At 38.3% G+C, this 22121-nt stretch overlaps 7 protein-coding genes across 10 annotated transcripts in view; 4 read left to right on the plus strand and 3 right to left on the minus strand.

Moving 5' to 3' along the window:
- LOC132202581 (brachyurin-like) overlaps positions 1 to 4713 on the minus strand; it is a 32164-nt gene extending 27451 nt beyond the window's left edge. The window contains exon 1 of one of the 2 annotated variants that reach the window (XM_059629571.1): positions 4577 to 4713. The gene's annotated coding sequence lies outside the window, so the exon portion shown is untranslated. The remainder of the gene's footprint in view (positions 1 to 4576) is intronic. The other variant, XM_059629573.1, reaches the window with a different exon arrangement.
- A 448-nt stretch (positions 4714 to 5161) lies between these two features.
- LOC132202580 (small RNA 2'-O-methyltransferase) lies at positions 5162 to 8264 on the minus strand. Its single transcript, XM_059629570.1, has 7 exons — positions 7790 to 8264; positions 7473 to 7720; positions 7238 to 7423; positions 6983 to 7151; positions 6713 to 6927; positions 6276 to 6648; positions 5162 to 6120 (listed from the first exon to the last, which is right to left on the minus strand). The coding sequence occupies exons 1-7, from the start codon at positions 8141 to 8143 to the stop codon at positions 5785 to 5787; spliced, it is 1881 nt and encodes a 626-aa protein (XP_059485553.1). The 5' UTR covers positions 8144 to 8264; the 3' UTR covers positions 5162 to 5784.
- A 197-nt stretch (positions 8265 to 8461) lies between these two features.
- Positions 8462 to 11509, plus strand: LOC132202233 (mitochondrial intermediate peptidase). The gene is made up of 10 exons (XM_059629021.1): positions 8462 to 8784; positions 8985 to 9247; positions 9308 to 9574; positions 9629 to 9817; positions 9872 to 10013; positions 10074 to 10287; positions 10347 to 10474; positions 10537 to 10758; positions 10810 to 11046; positions 11101 to 11509. Exons 1-10 carry the CDS (start codon positions 8638 to 8640, stop codon positions 11401 to 11403), a joined length of 2112 nt encoding a protein of 703 aa, XP_059485004.1. The 5' UTR covers positions 8462 to 8637; the 3' UTR covers positions 11404 to 11509.
- A 309-nt stretch (positions 11510 to 11818) lies between these two features.
- Positions 11819 to 13074, plus strand: LOC132202543 (proteasome subunit beta type-6). Its single transcript, XM_059629516.1, has 6 exons — positions 11819 to 11968; positions 12032 to 12099; positions 12164 to 12295; positions 12348 to 12477; positions 12663 to 12807; positions 12865 to 13074. The coding sequence occupies exons 1-6, from the start codon at positions 11870 to 11872 to the stop codon at positions 12990 to 12992; spliced, it is 702 nt and encodes a 233-aa protein (XP_059485499.1). The 5' UTR covers positions 11819 to 11869; the 3' UTR covers positions 12993 to 13074.
- Positions 13075 to 13270: 196 nt separating this feature from the next.
- Positions 13271 to 14461, minus strand: LOC132202542 (probable phosphatase phospho2). Of its 2 annotated transcripts, none has more exons than XM_059629514.1 (2): positions 14255 to 14461; positions 13271 to 14173 (listed from the first exon to the last, which is right to left on the minus strand). In XM_059629514.1, exon 2 carries the CDS (start codon positions 14152 to 14154, stop codon positions 13423 to 13425), a length of 732 nt encoding a protein of 243 aa, XP_059485497.1. In that variant the 5' UTR covers positions 14155 to 14173; positions 14255 to 14461; the 3' UTR covers positions 13271 to 13422. The 2 variants fall into 2 exon arrangements, with proteins under 2 accessions (XP_059485497.1, XP_059485496.1); XM_059629513.1 differs by having other exon boundaries at positions 13272 to 14173; positions 14251 to 14461.
- A 26-nt stretch (positions 14462 to 14487) lies between these two features.
- Positions 14488 to 18167, plus strand: LOC132202538 (glutathione synthetase-like). Of its 2 annotated transcripts, none has more exons than XM_059629507.1 (10): positions 14488 to 14939; positions 14997 to 15180; positions 15231 to 15306; positions 15410 to 15591; positions 16709 to 16751; positions 16807 to 16880; positions 16937 to 17101; positions 17157 to 17415; positions 17475 to 17758; positions 17812 to 18167. In XM_059629507.1, exons 1-10 carry the CDS (start codon positions 14840 to 14842, stop codon positions 17954 to 17956), a joined length of 1512 nt encoding a protein of 503 aa, XP_059485490.1. In that variant the 5' UTR covers positions 14488 to 14839; the 3' UTR covers positions 17957 to 18167. The 2 variants fall into 2 exon arrangements, with proteins under 2 accessions (XP_059485490.1, XP_059485491.1); XM_059629508.1 differs by lacking the exon at positions 15410 to 15591 and adding an exon at positions 16304 to 16434 and having other exon boundaries at positions 17812 to 18166.
- A 1668-nt stretch (positions 18168 to 19835) lies between these two features.
- LOC132202540 (opsin, blue-sensitive-like) lies at positions 19836 to 22093 on the plus strand. Its single transcript, XM_059629510.1, has 4 exons — positions 19836 to 20122; positions 20373 to 20588; positions 20655 to 21116; positions 21351 to 22093. Exons 1-4 carry the CDS (start codon positions 19869 to 19871, stop codon positions 21577 to 21579), a joined length of 1161 nt encoding a protein of 386 aa, XP_059485493.1. The 5' UTR covers positions 19836 to 19868; the 3' UTR covers positions 21580 to 22093.
- Positions 22094 to 22121: the final 28 nt, after the last annotated feature.

The raw sequence follows: 22121 nt of genomic DNA on the forward strand, positions 1-22121 counted from the left end.
CGGTCTGCACACACACACACCACGCCATTAAAGCGACAGTGAATGGCCGTAAATCTGGTCGCGGCGGCAAAAAGTAAGAAGTGCACGGAATAAATTTTCTGTCATCTCTCTTTGGCGACGTCACTCGGAAAGAGAGAAAATTCCTATTGTGTTCGCGGTGGTGAATCCGGCCGGTATGGTAATGCGACCGGTGCGCGCAAAAATTATAATTTTTAATATTTCAGCAGCAATTGCAAGCCGCCGCTTCTTCCCGAGTTTAATACTGAAATAATTGAGCATTATTAGAAGGGCACAGCATATAATAATATTATAATGGGTATGATTGCAGCTGATGTGCCGCATTTTAATAATTCCGTCGGTCCCGGCCGCTGCCGCCGCCGAAGCACAAAAACGTCCTTTTTGCCCTAAAGCGTGGAAAAATTGTTCACCTTAAAAGACTATCGACGTGTCTACCGTGAAGACCCTCGCTTGATGCGTGGCCGGTGGAGGATATACCACCACCACAGAGACGATTCCAAGTCATGCGAACGGACACTTAGGCCGCGCATAATCAGCATTCATGTTTTGCTTTCAGCGTCCGCAGGCGAAACATGACTAAGTGGTCGCGGGAAACAATTGAGCCGGTCGTTATTTTGACATTATTTGTCCCTTACGTTTCTGACTATGGGATGCGAATCTTAATTTTTTTACAACCAAATTTAGCGTATAATAAAAAGCACTTTCAAGAATTCTTTAATGGTTTTCAATGAAAAAAAAACTGGATTTGTTATTCACAAGGAAATACAATGATCAATTCAATGGAGTTTTTATTGTTTTTTATTGACTTATTCTAAATTCTGATTTGTATATTTAAATGTGAGCCTCTTTCCAAAAAATTTATTTTAAACTGAATTTATAATATTTTTATTCTCCATTCAGACATATCGAAAATAACAAAACATGTTATTGGAGTCTGTTTTTGATACAGACAAATAATAAAAATAAATAAAACCCGTTGGGCAATAACAATTTTATTGACTTTTATTAGGAATTATAAAAAAAAAAATCATTTTCTCTTATTTTACTCTTCAAAAATATTGAATGCAGCGAATCCTTTGACTTGGGGGCAGGTGCCTGTGCGCTGCAGGTTATTTCAAGCAGATGCACTTTTGAAGCGCGCCGACTTCTGACCGCGCCGTTCGTTTAATTTTCTCCCGCTTTACGGTTTTCACTAAAGTGATAATGCAACAGAAAGAACCTCATCCTTCCTTCCCAAAGGATTACACACGGAGTGTGTCACCTGCCACCGATATTAAACATCGTGAAATTTGGCGCAAAAACACCTGCGGCCCTTGTCTCTGTCGGTGTAATCCCGATTTTCAGAGGGGCTGCCGGAATATTCGTATCGCACCTGCTGCTGCTCGTGGAGAATCTCCAGCAGCTTTTTGCTATGCAATGTCAGGTGAATCTCAAAGTGCAATAAATTACAACAGGTATGAGAGCTTTACACATGCGAGAATTAATGTGCATGAACAATGAGGCGAGTCTGGCGCGAACGGAAAAAAATAACGAGAGATATGAGAGAAGTGGTAAAATAGCAAATGAGTTTTTGCTAAACAGCAGGATTAATCTGAAATTGAGATCTTCAGAAAGTAATGCATGAGGAGTTAAAGGGAACGCGGAAAGGAATTATTTGCAAGAAACTGATTATTTGATACAATTTTCAATTTGAAACAGCGAATTAAAAAAAATTTAACGCTGAAAATGATGGAATTGCCTATTTTCTTCCATTATTTATAAAAATTTCATTTGGTAGTTCTTTGCATCAAATGAACACGACCTAAAGGCTTCGAAAACGCACTCATGGTGGCAGATGGGGATAAGATCGAAAATTTCAGAGTGATGCAACCTCAGCAGCGCCTCAGGAATGAAAAACATAAGCCTGTGCGCGCATTTGAATGATAACGCGCCCGCAGACGGCTTTAATACATTGACCGGACAGCGCTTTATGACACACAGTGGCATCTTGATTATGCGTCGCGTCGCTCACGGCTCGCTTGTGTGCAGCACAAAGCCAGATGATAATGAATGATTAATTCACTAAAATAAGCTGCCATAGCAGTGATGAAATTTACGTGCACGCCGACATGAACTATGGAGCTGGCAGTGCAATATCTCTCTCTGTTCAAATATGTACCGCAGAGAACGTATCATCTATAAAGTCAAAGAAATCTTGAAACTAAGTTTATAAGATGGGGGTACAAAGATTTTATTTTGTAAACTGAACGGAAATATTGGTAAATATTGAATCAATATGAATAATTAAACATTTGGTAATAATATTTTTAAATGAAAGCGCAGAGCGGCACAGTATATTTTTGTAGATATTGATTGAGTTAGGCAACACGCGTAACTTGCCTGTGAAATTGATTGCCTATCTAATAGATAAAATACTTTTACAATGAAATAAAATTAAGCACTATTTAAATCAATTTTGTGCATTAAACTGTTGGGGTTTATCCTTAGGATTAAAAATTTTGACTCAAAAAATTGTTATGCTTTTTTTTAAATTAATTTGAAACACTGGTTTTAAAATCATGAGTTTTAGCATACATTTTTTTACTAGGGCTCTTCCAATGTAATTTCCACTTCCATTTTTTGTCAAGTTTAATTTTTCTTATATTCTACACGTTAAGTGAAGAAACAGAAAAAAAATCAATTGATTTTACAAATCTGTACCCCAAATACCAAATATTTTAAATTGTGTGTGTGTGTGTGTTTTTTTTAATAATTTAAACACTTGGTTTAACTAGAATGTAATATAATAAAATAAGTGTTCAATCAGACAAAAAAACACTAATTTTAATTCTTTAATCCATTGGCGTTGGATCATTCTAAACAACAATTCTGAGAGGGGCACACCGACAGATGTAAAATTTATCATATATATCAAGTTCATAACCTCGCATGAATATAAATTAATTTTTTACATCAAACACTTTTTAATTCCTCATCGGCCTGACCATCTGGGGAACGGGAGGCGGCAAAAAGCAACACAGCTCTTCCCTTCCCTGCTCAATCAGTTTGTGATGCCGAAGCGTATGGGAATCAAATCACGGCCAAGACGCAGTGGAAGCAGAAGAAGAAGTGTGATGTATTTATCAATAAGGAGTCATCTACGAGGAGCTGGATTGAAATATGCGTGTGAGAGTGTTATCATCTGGCCGCTCTTTTTTCTCTCAGGTGCGCCTCATCTTGATTGAGCAGCAAGAAATTCAGCGAGCATAAAGTGCTCCTTTTGTGTTGCCGATATGTATAAATTCCTATCATATCACATCATAAATCACTAGGTCTTTTCCAATGCCACTTGGACCATTAGCCTTCTCTAGCAAACGCAAGGCTCGCTAAATAAGCAGGGTAATTGACATTTGAGCGCACATGCTTGAAAAGTGATTTTCACTCTCAGTTTAATTGCTTTTATTTATCGGAGATAAGTAAAAAGAATAAAAATCAATCAAGCCTCCTTTCAGCAGGTAGACATCACAAAGACTGCCTAAATTGGGGTCGGAGTTCAAAATCTGGCGAGAGAGGTGCATGCATCACAAAAAAAAAAATCAAAAGCACAAAATCCATCTCGAGTTGACTGGCTGATGAATCTGTCAGATATAGACGCCAGTTCGTACATAAAAAGGAGCTGCTGACCATATGCATTATTTTACCAGTGCCCTTTGTGCCCCCGATTTTTTTCGGTAAGGTTTAAGACGGCGGCGTTTTCGTTCTTTGTACCTGCCTATTAGCGCGTCGCTCCGCTGCACAAACACCAACATGTACGCGCAGCTCCAAACTTGTCATGCACACCTGTTATTAACAATTCGGCTTAATTGCCGCCGAGCATTCTTGTATGCCTAATTGCACCCCCCGTTCGTCGGGTAATTTATCACAGACGGGAAATCTCAGAAAGTAAACCATTTGATTCCAGGCCTACTGAACTCACGGTTTTGATTTACGCGCAGGGATGGGTGGGTAATTAAATTGCTGAATCTGTGCAGCTTTAATCTTCTTATTTCTGAAATTCAATTCCAAAGTTGTGGAACCTAATCAAAAATTTTAATCACAAATAGCTTCATTGATTTCCATTTAAATTTAAAGTGAAAAATTATCCTGCAAAATAATATGCTAAGCTTTAAAAATTTTGAAACGAAGATTTAAATAAAAAATTATATTTAATGTAACTTCACATACGTAGGTGCAAAGCAGGTTGCATTTTACTTTGCAGACCTCTCATGATTTAAATCATTCATAAAAAGTCAATTCGAACCAAGCAAAGATTTCTCTTGAAGTTTTTTAACAAGATTAATAATTAAAAAAAGATATATATTAATTTATTTTGATTTTTTTATCATCTGCCACAAGCTATTTTTATTTCTAGAACTATACGAAAAACTTGTGAATTTTAAAATAATAATTTCTAGCACAAATCCAACTGAAATTACACTCCAGAATTTCCAGCTACTGCAACAAAACTTTCGCACGGAGGTCCAGACGCACAAAATGCATCATTATTCCTGCATCCCGCTGCTTGTAAGAATTTTCTCACCATTCCGACGGAGGCCATAAATGAGCAGTGCGTCTCTCAAAGTGTGCATCGATCGACAGTGGCAGTGATTTAGTGCAATAAAACCATTATGTGTAAAACAAGAAGCTATTTGCGGCCGAGTGCATGCTGGAAAATATGCACGCCGCGCGATTTAAATTGGTCGCTGGTAGTGCGCGCGATTAGAATTGCGCCGCCGTGTGGCTCTTCGCTGGTAAATACGCGCGATAATAATCCAGCCGGATCGCGTGAATCTCGCCTGCTCATGAAAAGACTGTTGCCGGCCAGGCGAGAGAGCGGCCAGCATGCACATATCACCCGGTGAAAAATGATATTGTAATCTTTTTACGACATTGAATTATCATTTTAATGGTCTCGCTGGGGAATAAATAATTTTCTCCGCCGTCTCTCTGTGCAGAAAAATAATGCATATAAATATTAATTGCATTTTATTATCTCTTTTATGATACGGCTACTGTGGCTGCTTGTCCGCCTGCAAGTGAATTCACATCCCATTTGCATTGCGCCACGAGTTGCGTGTTTTCTGGCTTACTTGGTATGGGAACTTGCGGGGTTGTGTGGAATGAGACACGAGAATCAAATTATTATGTTTTTGTCACATCAAGCTCACTTTTAATGTGTTTTTAAATGCATGCATGTCAATGATTGCGCCACAAGTTAAAATGCATTTGTTTTACTTGAAAATCAAGACGATACTGATATTTGCAATTGAGGCGGATAACTTGAAGACCTTACAATTAAACGCGACTGATCTCTATAATTATACAGACAATTTTTACACTCTACAAATCACAAATTTCTTAAGATCACAAAATCGCATATGTTTAGGAATGAGAGTTTTGACTTTTTGAAACTTTGATCTATCTATTCATCGACTCATCTATGTCCCAATTATGATTAATAACGTTACAATTTTTGACAGTTTATGCATATTGTGCAGTTTTTACAGGAAAATTCAAAGAAATTGTTAAGTTGGTCTCCAAGAGCTATTATTAAATTTAAAATAAATTTTGAATCTTGTGCAATTACATAGAAAATAAGTTCATAGTGTTCTACTGAATAAAATCTCACTGAAGCTCTCGTATTGATTAAATCATCCCTAATCATACAGTTTGTTGAGCCAAAATATAAAAATACATCAAAGATATTATGAACAATAGAATTTTGTTGATTCCTCACTCGCTGTCAGTCTAGTCGTCCTCTGAGCTGGATGACTCATCCGCAAAACCCTCGTCTCTCTCATCTGCCAACACAAGTAGTAGCCACCTGGGGAACTCTGGAGGTCTAGGTACAGCAACTGGTGGCTGTTCTAATGGAATCATTTCCAAGCCCAGGTCGTTGCCCTCATCATCCCTGTTATTGTTGACGGCGTCGTGGTTATTTGCTGGAATGGCAGCTGGTGGGACAAAGGGAGGAGGAGGACCTGCAACTCTAGGTGCCTGATTTTCATCGTCCTCTTCCGCTTCATCGTCCTCATCATTGGAGGCGCTGAGATCATCACTTGAGCCAAGGGTAACATCCATGTCCTGTGAGAAGCAAAATATAATTTAAATTTTATTTCCACGATAAAATAAGAAGATAAACAGAAAATTTTCTATAATTTCAAATAATGGAGTTACTGTTCAAAATTTTAATGATCAAAACTTAAATCTGGCTTTTTAAAATAAGACATTAGACTTGCCTGAACAGAGGCAGAATTGGGATATCCGCTGTCGTCGACTCGAATAGGGTCTGACATGGAAGATTTGTAGCCGAATATTTGCCTCTCGTTTACTGATCTAAACATCAGAGACTCTGCGGCAGGTGCTTCATATTGTTGTGCAAAAGGAAATGCAGCTTGGAGGTGCGGCTCCGACTGCCATGGTCGAGGGGCAGCCTGTTCAAGTCCAAATTCTGCTCCTCTGGATGTGTAGTGGCATGGCTCAAAATGAACGCTGTCAACGTCTGCCTCGTCGGAAAATTCAGAGTTGTCGCTGCATACGTTTTCGTATTTTATGCACTGCTGACCACAGGAGTTCAACTGGACTTTCCAATTGTGGCTTTCAAGACATTCCCTATTTACAGAAAAATTTTGAATATTAGTTGATGAAACTACTACTTCTGCAGCTATAATTTCACCTCAAAGAGACAGTGTTTTGGAAGTATTCGCCGACAAATTGGAGAATGATTGTGAGAGGGATTAGCGTATCTCCATTGGGTTCGTCAAAACTGGAGTCTCCACCCAGTGCATGAATGTGATACTCAGCTTTGCACTTTGCTTTGTGCGCTACGTCAAGAGGCGACTCTTTGTTTTTTGGATACACAACCTCCTTGACCAACTTGTAGTTTGATTCCTAGCATTAAATTAGTATTAATAATTACATTTTCAAGGAAAAATTAAAAAACAACCTTCGAAGGAGGGATAATTTTTGACGGGCCTCCGCTAATCAGATCTTCTCTGTAGAAAAGGGCCATTTGGGAACAGCATCCATTTGTCTCCTCGGTTCCCTCCGGTCCGGTTCCAATTCCAACAAACTCAACTTTGTAGAATGGGTACCTTTCAGTCAAATTTTTTGCCCTAAAAGAAATTAAAAAAAATATATATATATTTATAAATACTCTACTTAACTTTCAGTTCAAATTTTGTATGCATGGAAAAATTACCAGTCTTCAAACTGCTCTCTGGTCCATTCAAATTTATGGTCTGGATGACGGAATCTTTTAGTGGGATTGTTGAATAGAACGTTGAATTCATCATTCGGCGTGGTGAACACAGCAATTTGTGGCTGCACTTGACCAAGTATAACATATGGAAGGGCATCCAATTCCTCAGGAAAAAGGTGCTCGATTCTGCAGATTATGGATTAATAAAAAAAAAGATTTACAAAGTTTTTGTTACAATTCTATGCAGACTAAGGCATCACAACCCTCTAAGCAGCTGTCGTATTGGGAAACACTGCCTTTCATCACAATCACACTCAACTCTTCATCTCGTGTCCTGAGAAAATCTGCACACAGAGGTGCCACTTTCCAGGAAAACGACTCAAGAATGAACAGGTCTACGTCAACAGCAATGATTTTTGTCAGCCCCTCAGTGTTCTTCAAATGCTGAAAAAATCCTAACTCGGAGCAGCCCATGTCCACTACCTGTGAGATTTAATTCAATAATATTAGATTATTTTCGTATTCTTCTTTTTATTAGAAAATATTCTTTACCGTTTTCATCTTTCCCTTCCACCGAGTGTCCTGCAGGGCTTCAACAACGGCGCAGTACCTCTGGATGTAAACAGGGGTGCTGAACTGGATGCCCGCCTCCTCATGATAAAACGCTGAATCGGACGAGTTGCCCTGCTGGATTTCCTTCTGCAGCGGCTGGACAGATTTGGTCCGTTCAGCTGCTGCCCCTGATTGCTCTTCGGAACTCTCCTGGTCCATTTCCGTGCCACTATCATCAATCGACGGGATGCTGAGTAAAGTTGGTTTGATATTTTCTCCACTCGTTTGACTGAACCGACATTTCTTGCATGCTTCATACACCAAAATGTAGAGAGATGGGACGCTAAATATCATGCCTCTGTGTCACTGCATTGTTTTCACGCTGTGAAAATGGGCCCAGGTTGATTTTCGCTGAGCAGCAACAATTTGTTGCGCACTTCGATCAGATTTCGGCCGCCATTTGTTTTGATTTTGCAGAAAAAGTGCAGCCAGCCGTCTAAACTTTATCTCGTAACATGTTTCACACTTAAGAGAGCTATATAATTCTAAAATAGAAATAAAATTTTTTTCTCAAAATTATTTTATAATTATAAAATTAACGTATTATAAGTTTTTGTACCCCAACATCATATTAGGAAACGTTATGTCCGTGTAACGTTGGATAAACTGCTGGATGTTGTAGTAAAACATGTGTGCACAATTTTAAAACAACATTTTGTTATTATGCAAGAGTTTTTCTTTGACTTTTAAAAGAGAAGCTTTGGTGTTATTGACACAGTTTCATTGATAGTTCAAAATCATTGAGTTCCACTACATTAAGCATGATTTTAATTTTTAATTGGTAAATTATGAGCCTTCTGAGGGGACTTCTTGCCAGTCGGCACCTGACCGCCGTCCCTTTCAAACGGAAGGTGACCACCTGGTCAAACTTAGCCACTGCTTTCAATTCAAAACCTGAGCACAGAATTAACTTCGGAATAACAAAAAACGATGCCGTACGTATTTTTTTCTAATTTCAATTGTAATTTATACATATAATGTAAGAAAAATCGGATATTAATAATTTTGAACTTATTAAATTTAATAATAATAAAAACAATATTATTATGTAACAAAATATTTTCACATGCCTAATTAATTTTTTGGCCATTTACATACATGCATAAAATCTCTGTCTAATGTAATTTTTTTAAAGGGTTTATTTGGAGTGCCTGAGCTTCGAAGCGCTGATGGATTCTACCTATTGCAACAACAGGCTGAATATGAAACAGAAAAGCTCATTGAAGAGACGGGGTCCAAAACCAGACAAAGGGCAATGGTCAAAGTCTTTGATGAGATGTCTGACTGTCTATGCAGAGTTGCTGATCTTGCCGAGTTTGTACGCATTGCCCACCCCAAGGCCTCGTACACTCAGGCTGCAGAAAATGCTTGCATAGCAATTAGTGGAATTGTAGAAAGGTTCAAAATTAATAGCACTTTTTATCTAATTTAAAAGTTAATTTAAATATGTTTCTCCAGATTAAATACTCATCCCGAGCTGTATCATCGGCTAAAATCTGTTTTGGGGAACAAAGACATTGTCCCAACAAGTGCCCTAGATGATCATGTTGCTGAATTATTCCTCTTCGATTTCGAGCAGAGTGGAATCCACCTCTCCGAGTCTGAACGTCAAAAAGTGGTCAACTTAAATAATTCAATACTGCAGTATGGTCAGCGCTTTATGACTGGATGCATTTCTCCAAGATCAGTACCAAAAAGCGAGTTTCCCACGAGCACCAGACACTTGTAAGAAAAGTGACATAATTTTATCTATGAAACCTTATTAGAATTAAATTTTAGATTTATGGCTGATGGGGAAAACTTGATTGTGACTGGACTTTATGCTGATTCTGGCAGCGATTTGGCGCGGCAAACGGCGTACAAAATGTTCCTTCAGCCTGATGAGCTGCAGGAATATTTTTTATCAGAAATGCTGACCAACAGGCACGAACTAGCCAAATTGTGTGGATTCCCAACCTACGCCCACAGGTAAATTCATATTTCAGTCTAAAGAAAGAAAAACAGTCTATGGAAAAATTGCAGAGCATTAAAATCAAGCACTGCCGAGACGCCACAAATGGTCTCGGAATTTTTGGACCAGCTTTCTTCGGAATTGAAACCGAGGGCCGAACAGGATTTCCTCAGTATGCAGAGATTAAAAATTGCTGAAAATCCTGAGTCGAAAGTATTTAAAATAAATTTTATTTAATAGCTCCATAAATGCTCATTGTCTTATTTTTTTAAGAGTTTAGCTGCATGGGACGTTCCTTACCTGACCCACAAAGTGAAGAAAGCGTGGCTCCAGCTTGGAACAGGAGCTGAATTTGCACCCTACTTGTCGTTGGGAGCTTGCATGGAAGGGCTTGACAATTTGATCCACTCCCTGTACAACATTCGACTTGTGAATGCCGAGATGGAGTTCGGAGAGTCATGGAGCCCTGAGGTTTACAAACTAGCTGGTAAGTGACATTTACAATTAACAGTTATGAGAATTCTCAATTTATATCTAAATTTTTAGTGGTTCACAATGATGAAGGTCTGCTAGGTCACATTTACTGTGATTTCTATGAACGAACAAACAAACCCAATCAAGACTGCCACTTTACTATAAGAGGAGGAAAGCAACTTCCTGATGGAACTTATCAGGTAAAAGATCTATTTTTAAATAATTTGCAATTCGGGCAATTCAATCATTTTAAATCCCTCAGAATCCCATCGTTGTACTTATGTTGAGTCTTCCAACACCCAGATGGTCAAGTCCATCCCTTTTGTCTCCTTCCATGGTTGACAACTTGTTCCACGAAATGGGCCACGCTTTACATTCTATGCTAGCCAGGACAAAGTACCAACATGTCACGGGCACTCGATGTGCAACTGACTTTGCAGAAGTTCCCTCTGTTTTAATGGAATATTTTGCTGCAGATCCACGAGTAAGCTTATTAATTTTTTTCTTTAAAATTTCAATCAAACCCAATATTTAGGTAATTAGAAGCTTTGCGCGTCACTACCAGACCCATGAGCCAATTCCCGATGCTATGTTGGCCCGACTTTGTGCTTCGAAAAACGTCTTTGCTGCTTCAGAAATGCAGCTTCAAGTGTTTTACTCTGCATTAGATCAAATGTACCATGGACATCACCCACTACCAGGGAAAGACACAACAGAAATTTTAAAAATGGTCCAAGAAAAACATTATGGCTTACCTTACGTTGACAATACTGTAATTGATACTTTATTTTTAAAATAAAACTTATTTATATTGATAATTTTATAGGCATGGCAGTTGCGGTTCAGCCACCTGGTGGGCTACGGTGCCAAGTACTATTCTTATCTTTTGTCAAGAGCAATAGCATCCTGGATTTGGCAGCAGTATTTTGAAGAGAATCCATTTTGCAGCGATGCAGGCGAACGGTTTCGAAGAGAGTGTCTGGCCCACGGCGGAGGCTTGCCCCCAAGGCAGCTAGTTGCTGCCGCTTTGGGCAGACAAGTAACCCCACAGCAATTGGCATCAGCTCTAGTCAGAGACCTGGAGGCCAGGGACAAAATTGTCAACCAAGTTGTTAACAAATGTCTGTGATTTGACCCGATTCATAATTCATTTTTGTGGTTCTCTCTACGCGCTAGTGTTGTGACAAAAATTTATTGAATAAATAAAAACAGTATTCAGCAAAAAGCAGGATGAAATCAAAGTAATATTTTTCTAAACAATTTTTTTTATGATTCATTTATTCCATTTATTTAAAAAAACAGCTTTTTTACTTCACAAGTCTTGGTTCTTGATTTGGTTATGTCTTTAATTTAAAGCTGAATAATATTGGTCATTAAAATTTTAAGTTAAAAATTTTTTCTTAAAATTTTAAGCCGACTTATATTAAATTTTACTTCATAATTTATGAGCTCGGAAAGAAAAATTAGGGTGAATATTGGATTATGTATATGTACAGGGAGAAAAATTTTCATAACTTTTGGGATTCAAATAGTTCCCGCGCCTCGGAAGATGTCGCTGCAATCGATTTGCAAGGCGAAGAAGCAAAATCGTAAACATGGCGCTTACCGGAATGACAAGCCAAATGTCCATGGTTCCCAAATTTCAGCATAATTTCATCGGTCCTGACTGGCTCCATGCCGAGCACAGCACAGGCGTAAGTAGAAGGATTAATTTTTCAGTTAATTAGAATAAATTCTCACCCCCCTCGCCTTTACAGACGTCAATTATGGCTGTCGAGTACGACGGCGGCGTCATCATCGGTGCCGACTCGCGCACAACCACTGGGTAAAAATACAAAATAACCCAATTTATTCCCAATAAAACAACATCATTTTCCCTTAATTTTTAGTGCCTACATTGCTAATCGAGTGACTGACAAGCTGACCCGCATTTCGGACTCGATCTACTGCTGCCGTTCAGGGTCCGCTGCTGACACACAGGCCATTGCCGACATTGTCGCCTACCACCTTGAATTCCTCTCGTAAACTTAAAAGACTTTGTTTGTTATACTATTTTTTAAATTGCGAATTTAGGCTGGAGCAGGGAGAGCCTCCCCTTGTTGAGACAGCTGCCAATATCTTCCGTCAGCTCTGTTACGACTACCGCGATCAGTTGACTGCTGGAATTATTGTTGCTGGCTGGGACAGCAGGAAGGGTGGACAGGTATTGGTTTTTTTTTATAATTTATATTAAAAGAAAGAAAAATTAAGTCAAAATTATTGCGGTATTCATTAAATGTAGTATGAGTGATGCAAGGGGTAGTCAATAATATCAGCTCATTATTTCCTTTAAAATTCCTCCATCTCTTGAATTCTAGTATTTTATAACATTTTTTACATGATATTTAGGTCTACTGTGTCCCCATTGGTGGTATGTTGGTGAGGCAGCCCATATCTGTTGGAGGCTCTGGCAGCACTTATGTCTATGGCTATGTTGATGCTAACTACAAGGACAATATGACTCGGGATGAGTGCAAGAAATTTGTGTCCAACAGTGAGTTCTTGCTGTAATTTTAATTGAAATCATTAAAATATATTTTGTTCAATTTAGCTCTTGCTTTGGCTATGATGAGAGACGGCTCAAGTGGTGGTGTGATTCGCCTTGGAGCCATTGACCAGACTGGAATTGAAAGGTTCGTCATCACTGGAAAAGACATCCCTAAATTCTACGAAGGCTGATCTTAAAGTCTTTAATTTCCCTTTCCCTAAAAGTGTACGTTTGTATTCAGTTATCATTAAAATTATCCAGGAAAAACTTCGATATTAAGATTTTCAATTTTATTTAAAATATTTACATTACGAAAGTAAAGTTAGCATCCTGAGGCGGCCCTAGGCGTTCTAAGACAAAAAATTACTGAAATAAACAGTTCGTTGTTAACTATTCAAAAGTAAATAATATTCTATTCCATTGGTAAAAATTTTTAAAAAATTAAATAATGGATGATAACCATGACCAATAATAATAAATTAATTTTTCTGAAATTGAAATTTTTTATTGACTCTGTATGTACATACTATAATATATTCAGCCTTATTTGAGATAAAAATTATTACGCCAATTTCACAAACTTCAAAGTAGTTAAATTTAACATATTATCAGATAAATCTTTCATGGGTTAGGAGGTAGATGTTTCCTGATCACTTCCAATATTTCATGGCCAGACTCCCAGATGTGCACTCCAGCTTCGATTTTGTGCTGAAAATCCTCCTTGCTGATCATTTTGGCTAAACTGTAGTCTTTTCTGGGAAACGCCAGATCCACTTGGGATAATTTCAAGCAAGGACACAAATCATTGTTTCCGTCTCCCACATAGCCGATGCAGTCAAACTTGACGCCTTCCTTGGCGCGCTCGTTGACGTAGGACTGCAGGATGTGTCCCTTACACAGGTTCTTTGTGCTCAGGGTGCACCAATCCTGCTCATGGTACATTTTGATATTGAGCAACCCTTCATCGTCAAAGTGAGCTGGATTGGTAAAGGTTTTATTGACAATATGGTCTACAGAGGCGTGCTCCAGCCAGTCTCTGATGAAGACTGAATTCGAGTCGGAGATTATGATGACCTCCGCGTCTCCTCTTTGGTGCAGACCTTCAAGCAGGGCATCCATCCCTGGAGTGTAAGGGATTTGCTTGATGGCTGACTGCAGCTGCAGGGGAGAGAAACCGTCTGTGTTGAGCAATTTGAAGATGGATTGCATGTAGGCTGTCCAGCCGTCCGTCCTATACAACTTGGCCACTTCTTCGGGGATTGGCGAACCAAGCATGTTTCTCACCACGATATCACTGTTGTCATTTATTATCGTGTGGTCAAAGTCGAAAGCCATCAGGAGACGACGCATCATGTTGTTGCTCGAGAGAATTCTAGACCGACAATAATAAAATTATTTTATAATACAATTCACAAAATTTCCCATTTAAATTAATTGTATTTTTCTTACCTACTTTTTGTCGACTATAAGAATTTATAATATCTGTTTATTAAATAAGGAAAAAATCCTTAAAAATATTAAAAAGATTGGTGATCTTCGCTGCGGTTGTTTTGTTTAAAGCTTTAAGCTCTATCTCATCTCGTCACTGTAAGTAAATTGAGAGCTGTGAATGTAAACTTTTATTCATTGTTTATTGTTTATTCCACACAGCTGGAGCGAGTGGTGGGGGCCGGAGGGGCGTCTCCCCCAAAAACTGCAGAAGTGCAGATTCGCCTTTTGGCCTTGAGAGTAATTTAGGCGTTTTAGCAAACTGACAGAAAATTTGCATGAACTTTTATCAAAGCCTGTGATTTCGGTGCAGATGAGTTTTTTTATTTGTGTCATCATAAACGCCATAATTTCAAATATTTACTCTAAAAAAACAATATAGCAAAAGTCATAGCCTGAAGCAAATTCCTTATCAATAATTACACACACAAAAAAGGCAGCAAATTTGATAACAACGCCACTCCTCGAAGAGTTACTGTAAAAGGTTCGGCATTGGCCCAGCGGTTGATTTTGGTCACTTTTCGGTGTCACTATTATTTAAGTTTGAAAAATGGATAACCCTCGAATGACTCCCTGCCTTGATCTGCCCATCGATCAGAAGTTGCTCGAGGAAGTAGTGGAAAAAGCAAAAGACTGGGCGCTCATGCACGGTATATATTTTAAATTTTCTCATCAAATTTAAATTATGTTTCATTTTCATCCTGAAGGTGCTTGCATGAGGTCCAAGACCAATTTGAACACCGACATTCTTCAGTTTGCACCGTTTGTTCTGCTACCCTCAACTTTTCCTCGGAAGGAGTTTGAAAAGGCCGTTGCTATTCAGCCCATTTTGAACGAATTGATGCACAAAGTTGCTCACGACTATGATTTCCTATCCAGCAGCTTGAAAAGGTGAATTAGAGGTTTCTAGTCAGCCAGTTAAACTAAAAATCAAATTTCAGCACCATAACCGTTGACCAGTTCACCAAAAAGCTTTTCGAGATTTACGAAACTGTGCGGAGTGAAGGAATAGCTCAGGTAGACACATATTTTCATTTAAAATGATTAAAGAAAATTAAAAATAAAATTTACTGCGATTAAAATTTTAATTATTGCAAATCGGTGCTCTCGATGTCACCAGCCTGTGAGTTTGGGGCTGGTGCGCTCCGACATTATGTTGGAGTCCTCCTGCATTGGCAGGGAGTGCGCCTCAGATTGTTCGACTGCAGAATCGGGCCCATATTGTTGCTGGAAGCAGGTGGAAATCAACACCATAGCCTCTGGGTTTGGCTGGTTAGGTCCGGCGTCCGGCCTGATCCATAGGTACAAACTGGGCCTGTTGGTTTTTGTCCTCGCCCCTGAACATGCCATGGCTTTTTGCACACAAACTAGACCGCTGTACTAAAATTGCTCTTTAGTCGTTTTTTATTTGCAGTACTATGGGATGGGCGTAAATTTTGATAACAACCATTACTTTTAATACTATTTTATAAAAGAAATATTAATTTTTTAATTGCAAAAAGAACCATAATAATATAATAATTAATATTTACAAAAAAATTAAAATCAAATGATTTTTTATAAGAAATTTAAAATATGATTTCATAAGGGAGTGCTAATTTAATTTTTTATCAACACTTTTCCATATCAACTAATAAAAAAATTTGTTTAAAATTTACATCATGAACTAAATATAAATTATAGTAAGGCATTGTTATTAAAATTATCAACTACCAATATTGTGTTTGATGTAATCGAATAAACAAAAAATAATTATCAACTCATCGATGAAGTAAAATTTGTTCTATTAAGAAAGTTACCTGAGCAGTTTATATACTTTATTAATTACATCATTCCGAATGAGTATGCAAGTATGTGTTTGAAAATCCATCGCATGTTACGCTCTATACATATATACGCAGTTAAACAATTGATCGCCGATTATACTTTTTCATATATTTTTTTTTCTTTCTTGATTTGCTTGCATTTTCACTTCTTTCTCTCCTCACTATGGGCTGTTGTGCTTGTGTTGCAGCCTACCAGCCTTGGCCTCTTACGTTCTGACTACCTCTTAAATTGCGACTCGGGTACCGTAAAGCAAGTCGAAATAAACACTATTGCGTCTAGTTTTGGAGGCATTAGTACCCATTTAGGACACTTCCATAGGTAACAAAAACAATTTTTGCTCAAAATCCTTGAATAAAATACCTTTCCATTTTGTTAAAATTTTCATTTGCACCATACAAAAAAAAAACGTTCTTGTGACGAGAGAAAGAACTCCTGGTTGTATATTGCATGGTTTTAGTATTTTAATCTTCGTTTGTTATGTATATTCTCTCTTTTAGTTTTCTGGCTAATGGTTGAGGCATTTTCAATTCAATTATTGGAAAGACTGTCTTTGAACTATGTTTTTTCCTAACTCACAAAAATCATATTTTAGATATGTTCTTCAAGAACTCGGAAGGATGGACATGATTAAAAATGTAAGTTACACTTTTTTAATAACATATTTAACATTAATAGAAAAAATACTGACAGCTACCAGAAAACAAAGCACTACAAGGCCTTTGCGGAGGAATGCTTGAAGCATGGAAAATTTACAAGAATAATAAGTAAAATTTATATTTAGTTAATGACATTGTCAATATATTTAATAAAATAACTTAAGGGCCGTGATTATGTTTATTGTCGAGGACGTGACCTACAACATTTGTGACCAGAGATTCCACGAGTTTGAGCTGCGCTCACAAAACCCGAATGTGCCTGTCATTCGTCGAAACTTGACCCAACTTTCTCAGTCGGCCAAGCTTGGTTCTAATAAGGAGCTGATTGTGTAAGTTATTCGTAAATTTAATTTGAATGATTGTGATTTTAAGTAAAAATTCCAGTGATGGATTGGAGGTTGCTGTGATCTACTTCAGAGCTGGCTATGAACCAGGTCACTACCACACGGAGAAAGAGTGGGACGCCCGTTTGCTGATGGAGCGTTCGTTGGCCATCAAGTGTCCCAGCATTCATTACCACCTGGCAGGAACAAAAAAGGTGCAGCAGTCACTTGCAAGGCCAGGTGTCTTGGAAAAGTTCCTCGCAGGGGACAAAACTTCTGCAGTCAAAGAAATCTTCACTGGGCTGTATTCTCTGGACAAGGTATTTCCACTGAAATTGCCTTTTAATTTTTACCATATTTTTGCTTGATACTTTTACAGGACGAATTTGGTGAAAAAGCAATTCAAATGGCCATAGAAAACCCAAGCCACTTTGTGTTAAAACCTCAACGAGAGGGAGGCGGCAACAACGTCTACGGAGAAAACGTGCGCTCAGCTGTGCTAAGCATGAAGGACACGGAGGAAAGATCGGCATGGATCTTGATGGAAAGAATTTTGCCACCTTTGCAGCACAACTACATGGTTCGGCCTGGTGACCCGAAGAATGCTTGCCCTCCAATCAGTGAAGTTGTCGGAGAACTTGGAATTTTTGGAGTCGTGATTGGGTAATAACAATTTAATAATAAAAGAAAATTTGTAGTAATGAATTAATCTGTAGAGATGAAAACATTATTTCAACCAACAAGCAAGTGGGCCACATGCTGAGAACAAAGCTGAGCACTGCCGATGAAGGTGGCGTTGCTGCAGGGCTAGGGGCTTTGGATAGCCCTTATTTGGTTGACCTGTCCAGTTGCTGCGAGTGAAGTGATAAAAGTAGGAGATTATTTCTTTAGCGATTTTGCATTCCTTTTATGTTATAAAATTATTATGTGGAACGTTATGTTTGTCAATTTTAACAAAATGTTAAGCGGTTTTGTCAGCACAGGGATTTTGTATGTTTCTTATTCAGCATGCAACTTAATTAAAACTCTGAAATAAAATAAAATTCTATAGAAAACAATTTCTCCAACTATAAATTCACTAATCTCCTTTTCGCTCCTTTCTAGATCTTCAAAAAAAAAATGAATTCTTACATTGGCTTAATAAAAAGAATGATATATATTATTCTCCTTGCAAAGTGACTTAAACAAAACGTGTTGCGTTATAATGCAAAACTTAAGAGTAGAGTTGCTTGGGTGAGGTGTCAAATTTCGTGGAGGCCGTAAACAGCCAGCAGTTGAATGGCAAGCTAAGGCCTGATTGAGGGCATTTTTGTGGCTTCGATTATGTATTTGGGTTTTAACAATAAGTGGCTTCAAGATCAAGATACCAAACATTGATGTTTAATTATGAAAGTCTCATAGTCACATGCAAGGAATATATATGCGCACAAAAGGAATATCCAATTATTTTCTGGAAAAAGGGCTTCTTTAATCAGCGGACTGGCAAGACAAGGGAAATCAGCGACTTAAATTCTATTTTTCCTCTTGGTTAATTCCACGAGGCACGAATGAGATAGAATTCATTCATTTCAAACAATTCCAAAATAAAAAATAACAATAATGAAAAAATCCTTGTTTTGTCATTTTACTGGTTGGCAGTTTTATTTTCCTAATTTGATAAGAATAATAATTACAGCTGCACGTGTTGACTTTAAAGAGAAGTCCTATTATCATAGAAAAATGCTTATATGCTCTGAGAAACCTTTTTTGCACTAGAATTATAATAAAAATTAGTTCGCAAATAAATAGATTAAAAAAAAAGGCCCAGAGCATATTCTTTTTAGCATAAATATTTTGCGACAAAACATGGACTGAACGTGGCTGCCGCCTCCAAGGTAAAAATTCCGTTATGTAAAGAAAATTCTTTGTTGCTTTTGACATTAATAAATAATTGATTTGAGATTGAGAATTTTTGATACATACATACAAACAATTATTTATCATAACCATTATCATTATTACCAAGTTTAATGAGTAAACCCAATCAATTTTTTCCGAATGTTTGATCAAAACCCTCAATTGTGACATGATTTCCTTTTTTTAAATTCTTTTACATGCATATTTTAGACACTTTAAATACAGTAAAGAATCTGGTATGCAATTTGTACAGAGAAAAATAAATCAATATTAATTTAAAGTTAATTCAAGATCTTTATATTTCTGAGCGACTGAACTGTAAAGAAAGGTGAAAAACACCAAAGACACCAAACGACGCGGTTGACTTTTACTACAAAATCGTGAGGCATGTGTCTCGTCTCTTCCCGACTTGTGAATATTCTCTCACTTTTAGAGTTTCCACTTAGTTTATAATACCGGTCGCGAACAACTGCATTTTTATAAATGGATATTTAAAACGTTGAGCGCAATTGAAGAAGTGCAATCCACACAAAGCATTTATTCCTATGGCTTTTAACTTAATTATGCTAAATTTAATAATGCACAAAAAGAAGAGGCTCATCCCTGGCTTTCAAAGGGGTATAAAAGGCTGAAAGTCGAGGGAGAAGTTAGTTGTTGAGCAGCTACTGCATCCGCAGCAGGAGCTCCTCCTCTTCATCCCTCCGAATTTGCCTTAGTTAAAGGTTTGTCTGAAATTCCAGCAGCCCACCACTCGATTCCGACTTGAAAATTCTGTCTATATACGAGACAATTTTTAGATTCATGTCGTGCATGTTGCATACTTCGGTTTTTTGCAGGCGTTTTCTAAATCAATCTCTGGTCTTGTTGCAGCACCACCATGTTGCTGAACCCAAGCCTGCCTAGCCACAACCTGACCCTCGGCGAACCCTTCGCCGAGGCTAGGGCTGCCGCTGGCGGTGAGAAGCTGGCCGGCGTCGACCTGCCGCCTGAACTCGTTGGGCTCGTTGATCCCCACTGGCTGAGCTTCCCTCCTGCCTCAGACGCCGACCACATGATCCTTGGCGTTATCTATTTCTTCATCTTCTTTGCAGGCGTTATTGGGAACAGCGTGGTGCTCATTACCTTCCTCACGTAATATAAACAATTTTTACATATTTTGCACAAGTCTTACAAAAACTAGCATTAATTTTACCAGTAAAAAAAGTTTAATTTTTTAAGTTTCGAACTTCGTCTGAATTTTTATTATATTTAAAAATATATATATGTGCATATATGTGTGTGAATATTTAATTATTTTTAATTATTTTGTCCACACTACTTGATAAGATACAAAAAGGAAATATGTTTTGAATAAAAATGTTTTTAACTTTTCGCTCTACAGAACTAGGGCATTGCGAACTTCCTCGAACCTGTTCCTGGCCAACCTTGCCGTCCTCGACTTGGTCATGATGTCCCAGTTGCCCATTTTCGTGGCCAACTCTCTTTACCAAGGACAGGTGCTTGGCACTGTTGGCTGCAATCTCTTTGGAACTTTGGGAGCAATTTCCGGAATGGGAAATGCTGTTAACAACGTCGCCATTGCTTACGATAGATATAGGTAAGAAAATTCAGTCGTTATCTTAGAACAACAATTAATTAAAAACATCAACATTTACATCCTCAGGTCTATTTCCTCCCCTATGGATGGTCGTATGTCAATGAAGACCGCTGCTATCTTCATCGCCTTTGTGTGGTTCTATGCCATGCCCTTCTCTCTGATGCCCGCCTTCGAGATCTGGAACCGATACATCCCTGAGGGATACCTGACCACTTGCTCTTTCGATTATCTGACCGCCTCTCGGGACACCTCCGTTTTCACCATCTGCATCTTCGTCTATGCCTACGTTGTTCCCGTTCTGTGTCTCGTATTCTTCTACTCCAGGATCTTGGCCCACGTGCGTGCTCACGAGGAGGCCATGAGGCTGCAGGCTAAGAAGATGGGCGTCAAGTCCCTCACCGCTGGCGATGAGGAGAAGTCCGCCGAAATCAAGATCGCCAAGGTCGCAGTTGGAATTTTCTTCCTTTTCCTGTGCGCGTGGACTCCTTATGCCACCGTCGCCCTCCTTGGCTGCTTCGGCTCCAACAGGTTAATATTTTACACTATAAAGACTTAGATTATTAAAAGGCTTCCCCTTTTCTGGAATGAACAATAACCGCAGCAAATTTTATTTATATAATTATGCAGCCGAAGCAAAATACTATAATGCATAGTTTATTTTTAGAGTTTTTTTTCCTTAAGTAATTAATATAATATTCCAAACTAAAATATTTTGGCGTGTTAATACAATTTGAAAATGATTTTTTTTTTTATTAATTTCAGGGCCGTGCTGACTCCCTTCGCCTCAATGGTGCCCGCTGTCTTCTCCAAGACTGTGGCCTGCCTCGACCCCTGGGTCTACGCCATCAGCCACCCCAAATTCAGGGAGCACATTCACAACAAGTTCCCTTGGCTCATCTCTGCTGGCCCAACTGCAGCCAAGAAAACCTCTGACAGTTCTTCAATGGCCTCAGCCGAAACTGCCAACATCTCCGACAAGGCTGATGCATAAACGAGCCCTGTTAAGCAGACGATCGGATTTAACCGACGACGAACCTCTGATTTTCCTTAATCTTTTGGCGAAAACCAACAATTTCCGAACGAGTGCTTGCACTCTGACTACTTGCAATTGCGCTCAACTAATTTGTAAAAGAAGAGCTATATTCCAAAGAGGACTGAATTACCCCCGAAATAAACCTTGACCCTGCATTACAAAAAACAAAAACTGCACTTATTATTTTCATTCCAATTAATCCACCTCCGCACCAAATAACTTGAAAAAAAAAATTAATGATTTCATGCATGAAAATACACTCCCAGTAAAATCAAGTATGAATGGCCTTTTTGCCCTTCCAATTTGAATTCGGAAAACCGTACAAAGCATGAACGTGAGAAAGAGAAAAGCTATTAATTAATAGCCATACGCAAACAGTTTACCAACAGAGGCTTACTAATACTATTAGAGGATTTTTGTGTGCTCTGCCTTTGCTTTGTATGTGCGATTAATCTATTCAGAGGAAAGCCTTTCAAATACCAAATGCGTGTTCCATATAA

This window comes from Neocloeon triangulifer, unplaced genomic scaffold (genome assembly GCF_031216515.1).
Source record: "Neocloeon triangulifer isolate White Clay Creek 2 clone unplaced genomic scaffold, ASM3121651v1 ptg000015l, whole genome shotgun sequence".
Taxonomy (NCBI): domain Eukaryota; kingdom Metazoa; phylum Arthropoda; class Insecta; order Ephemeroptera; family Baetidae; genus Neocloeon; species Neocloeon triangulifer.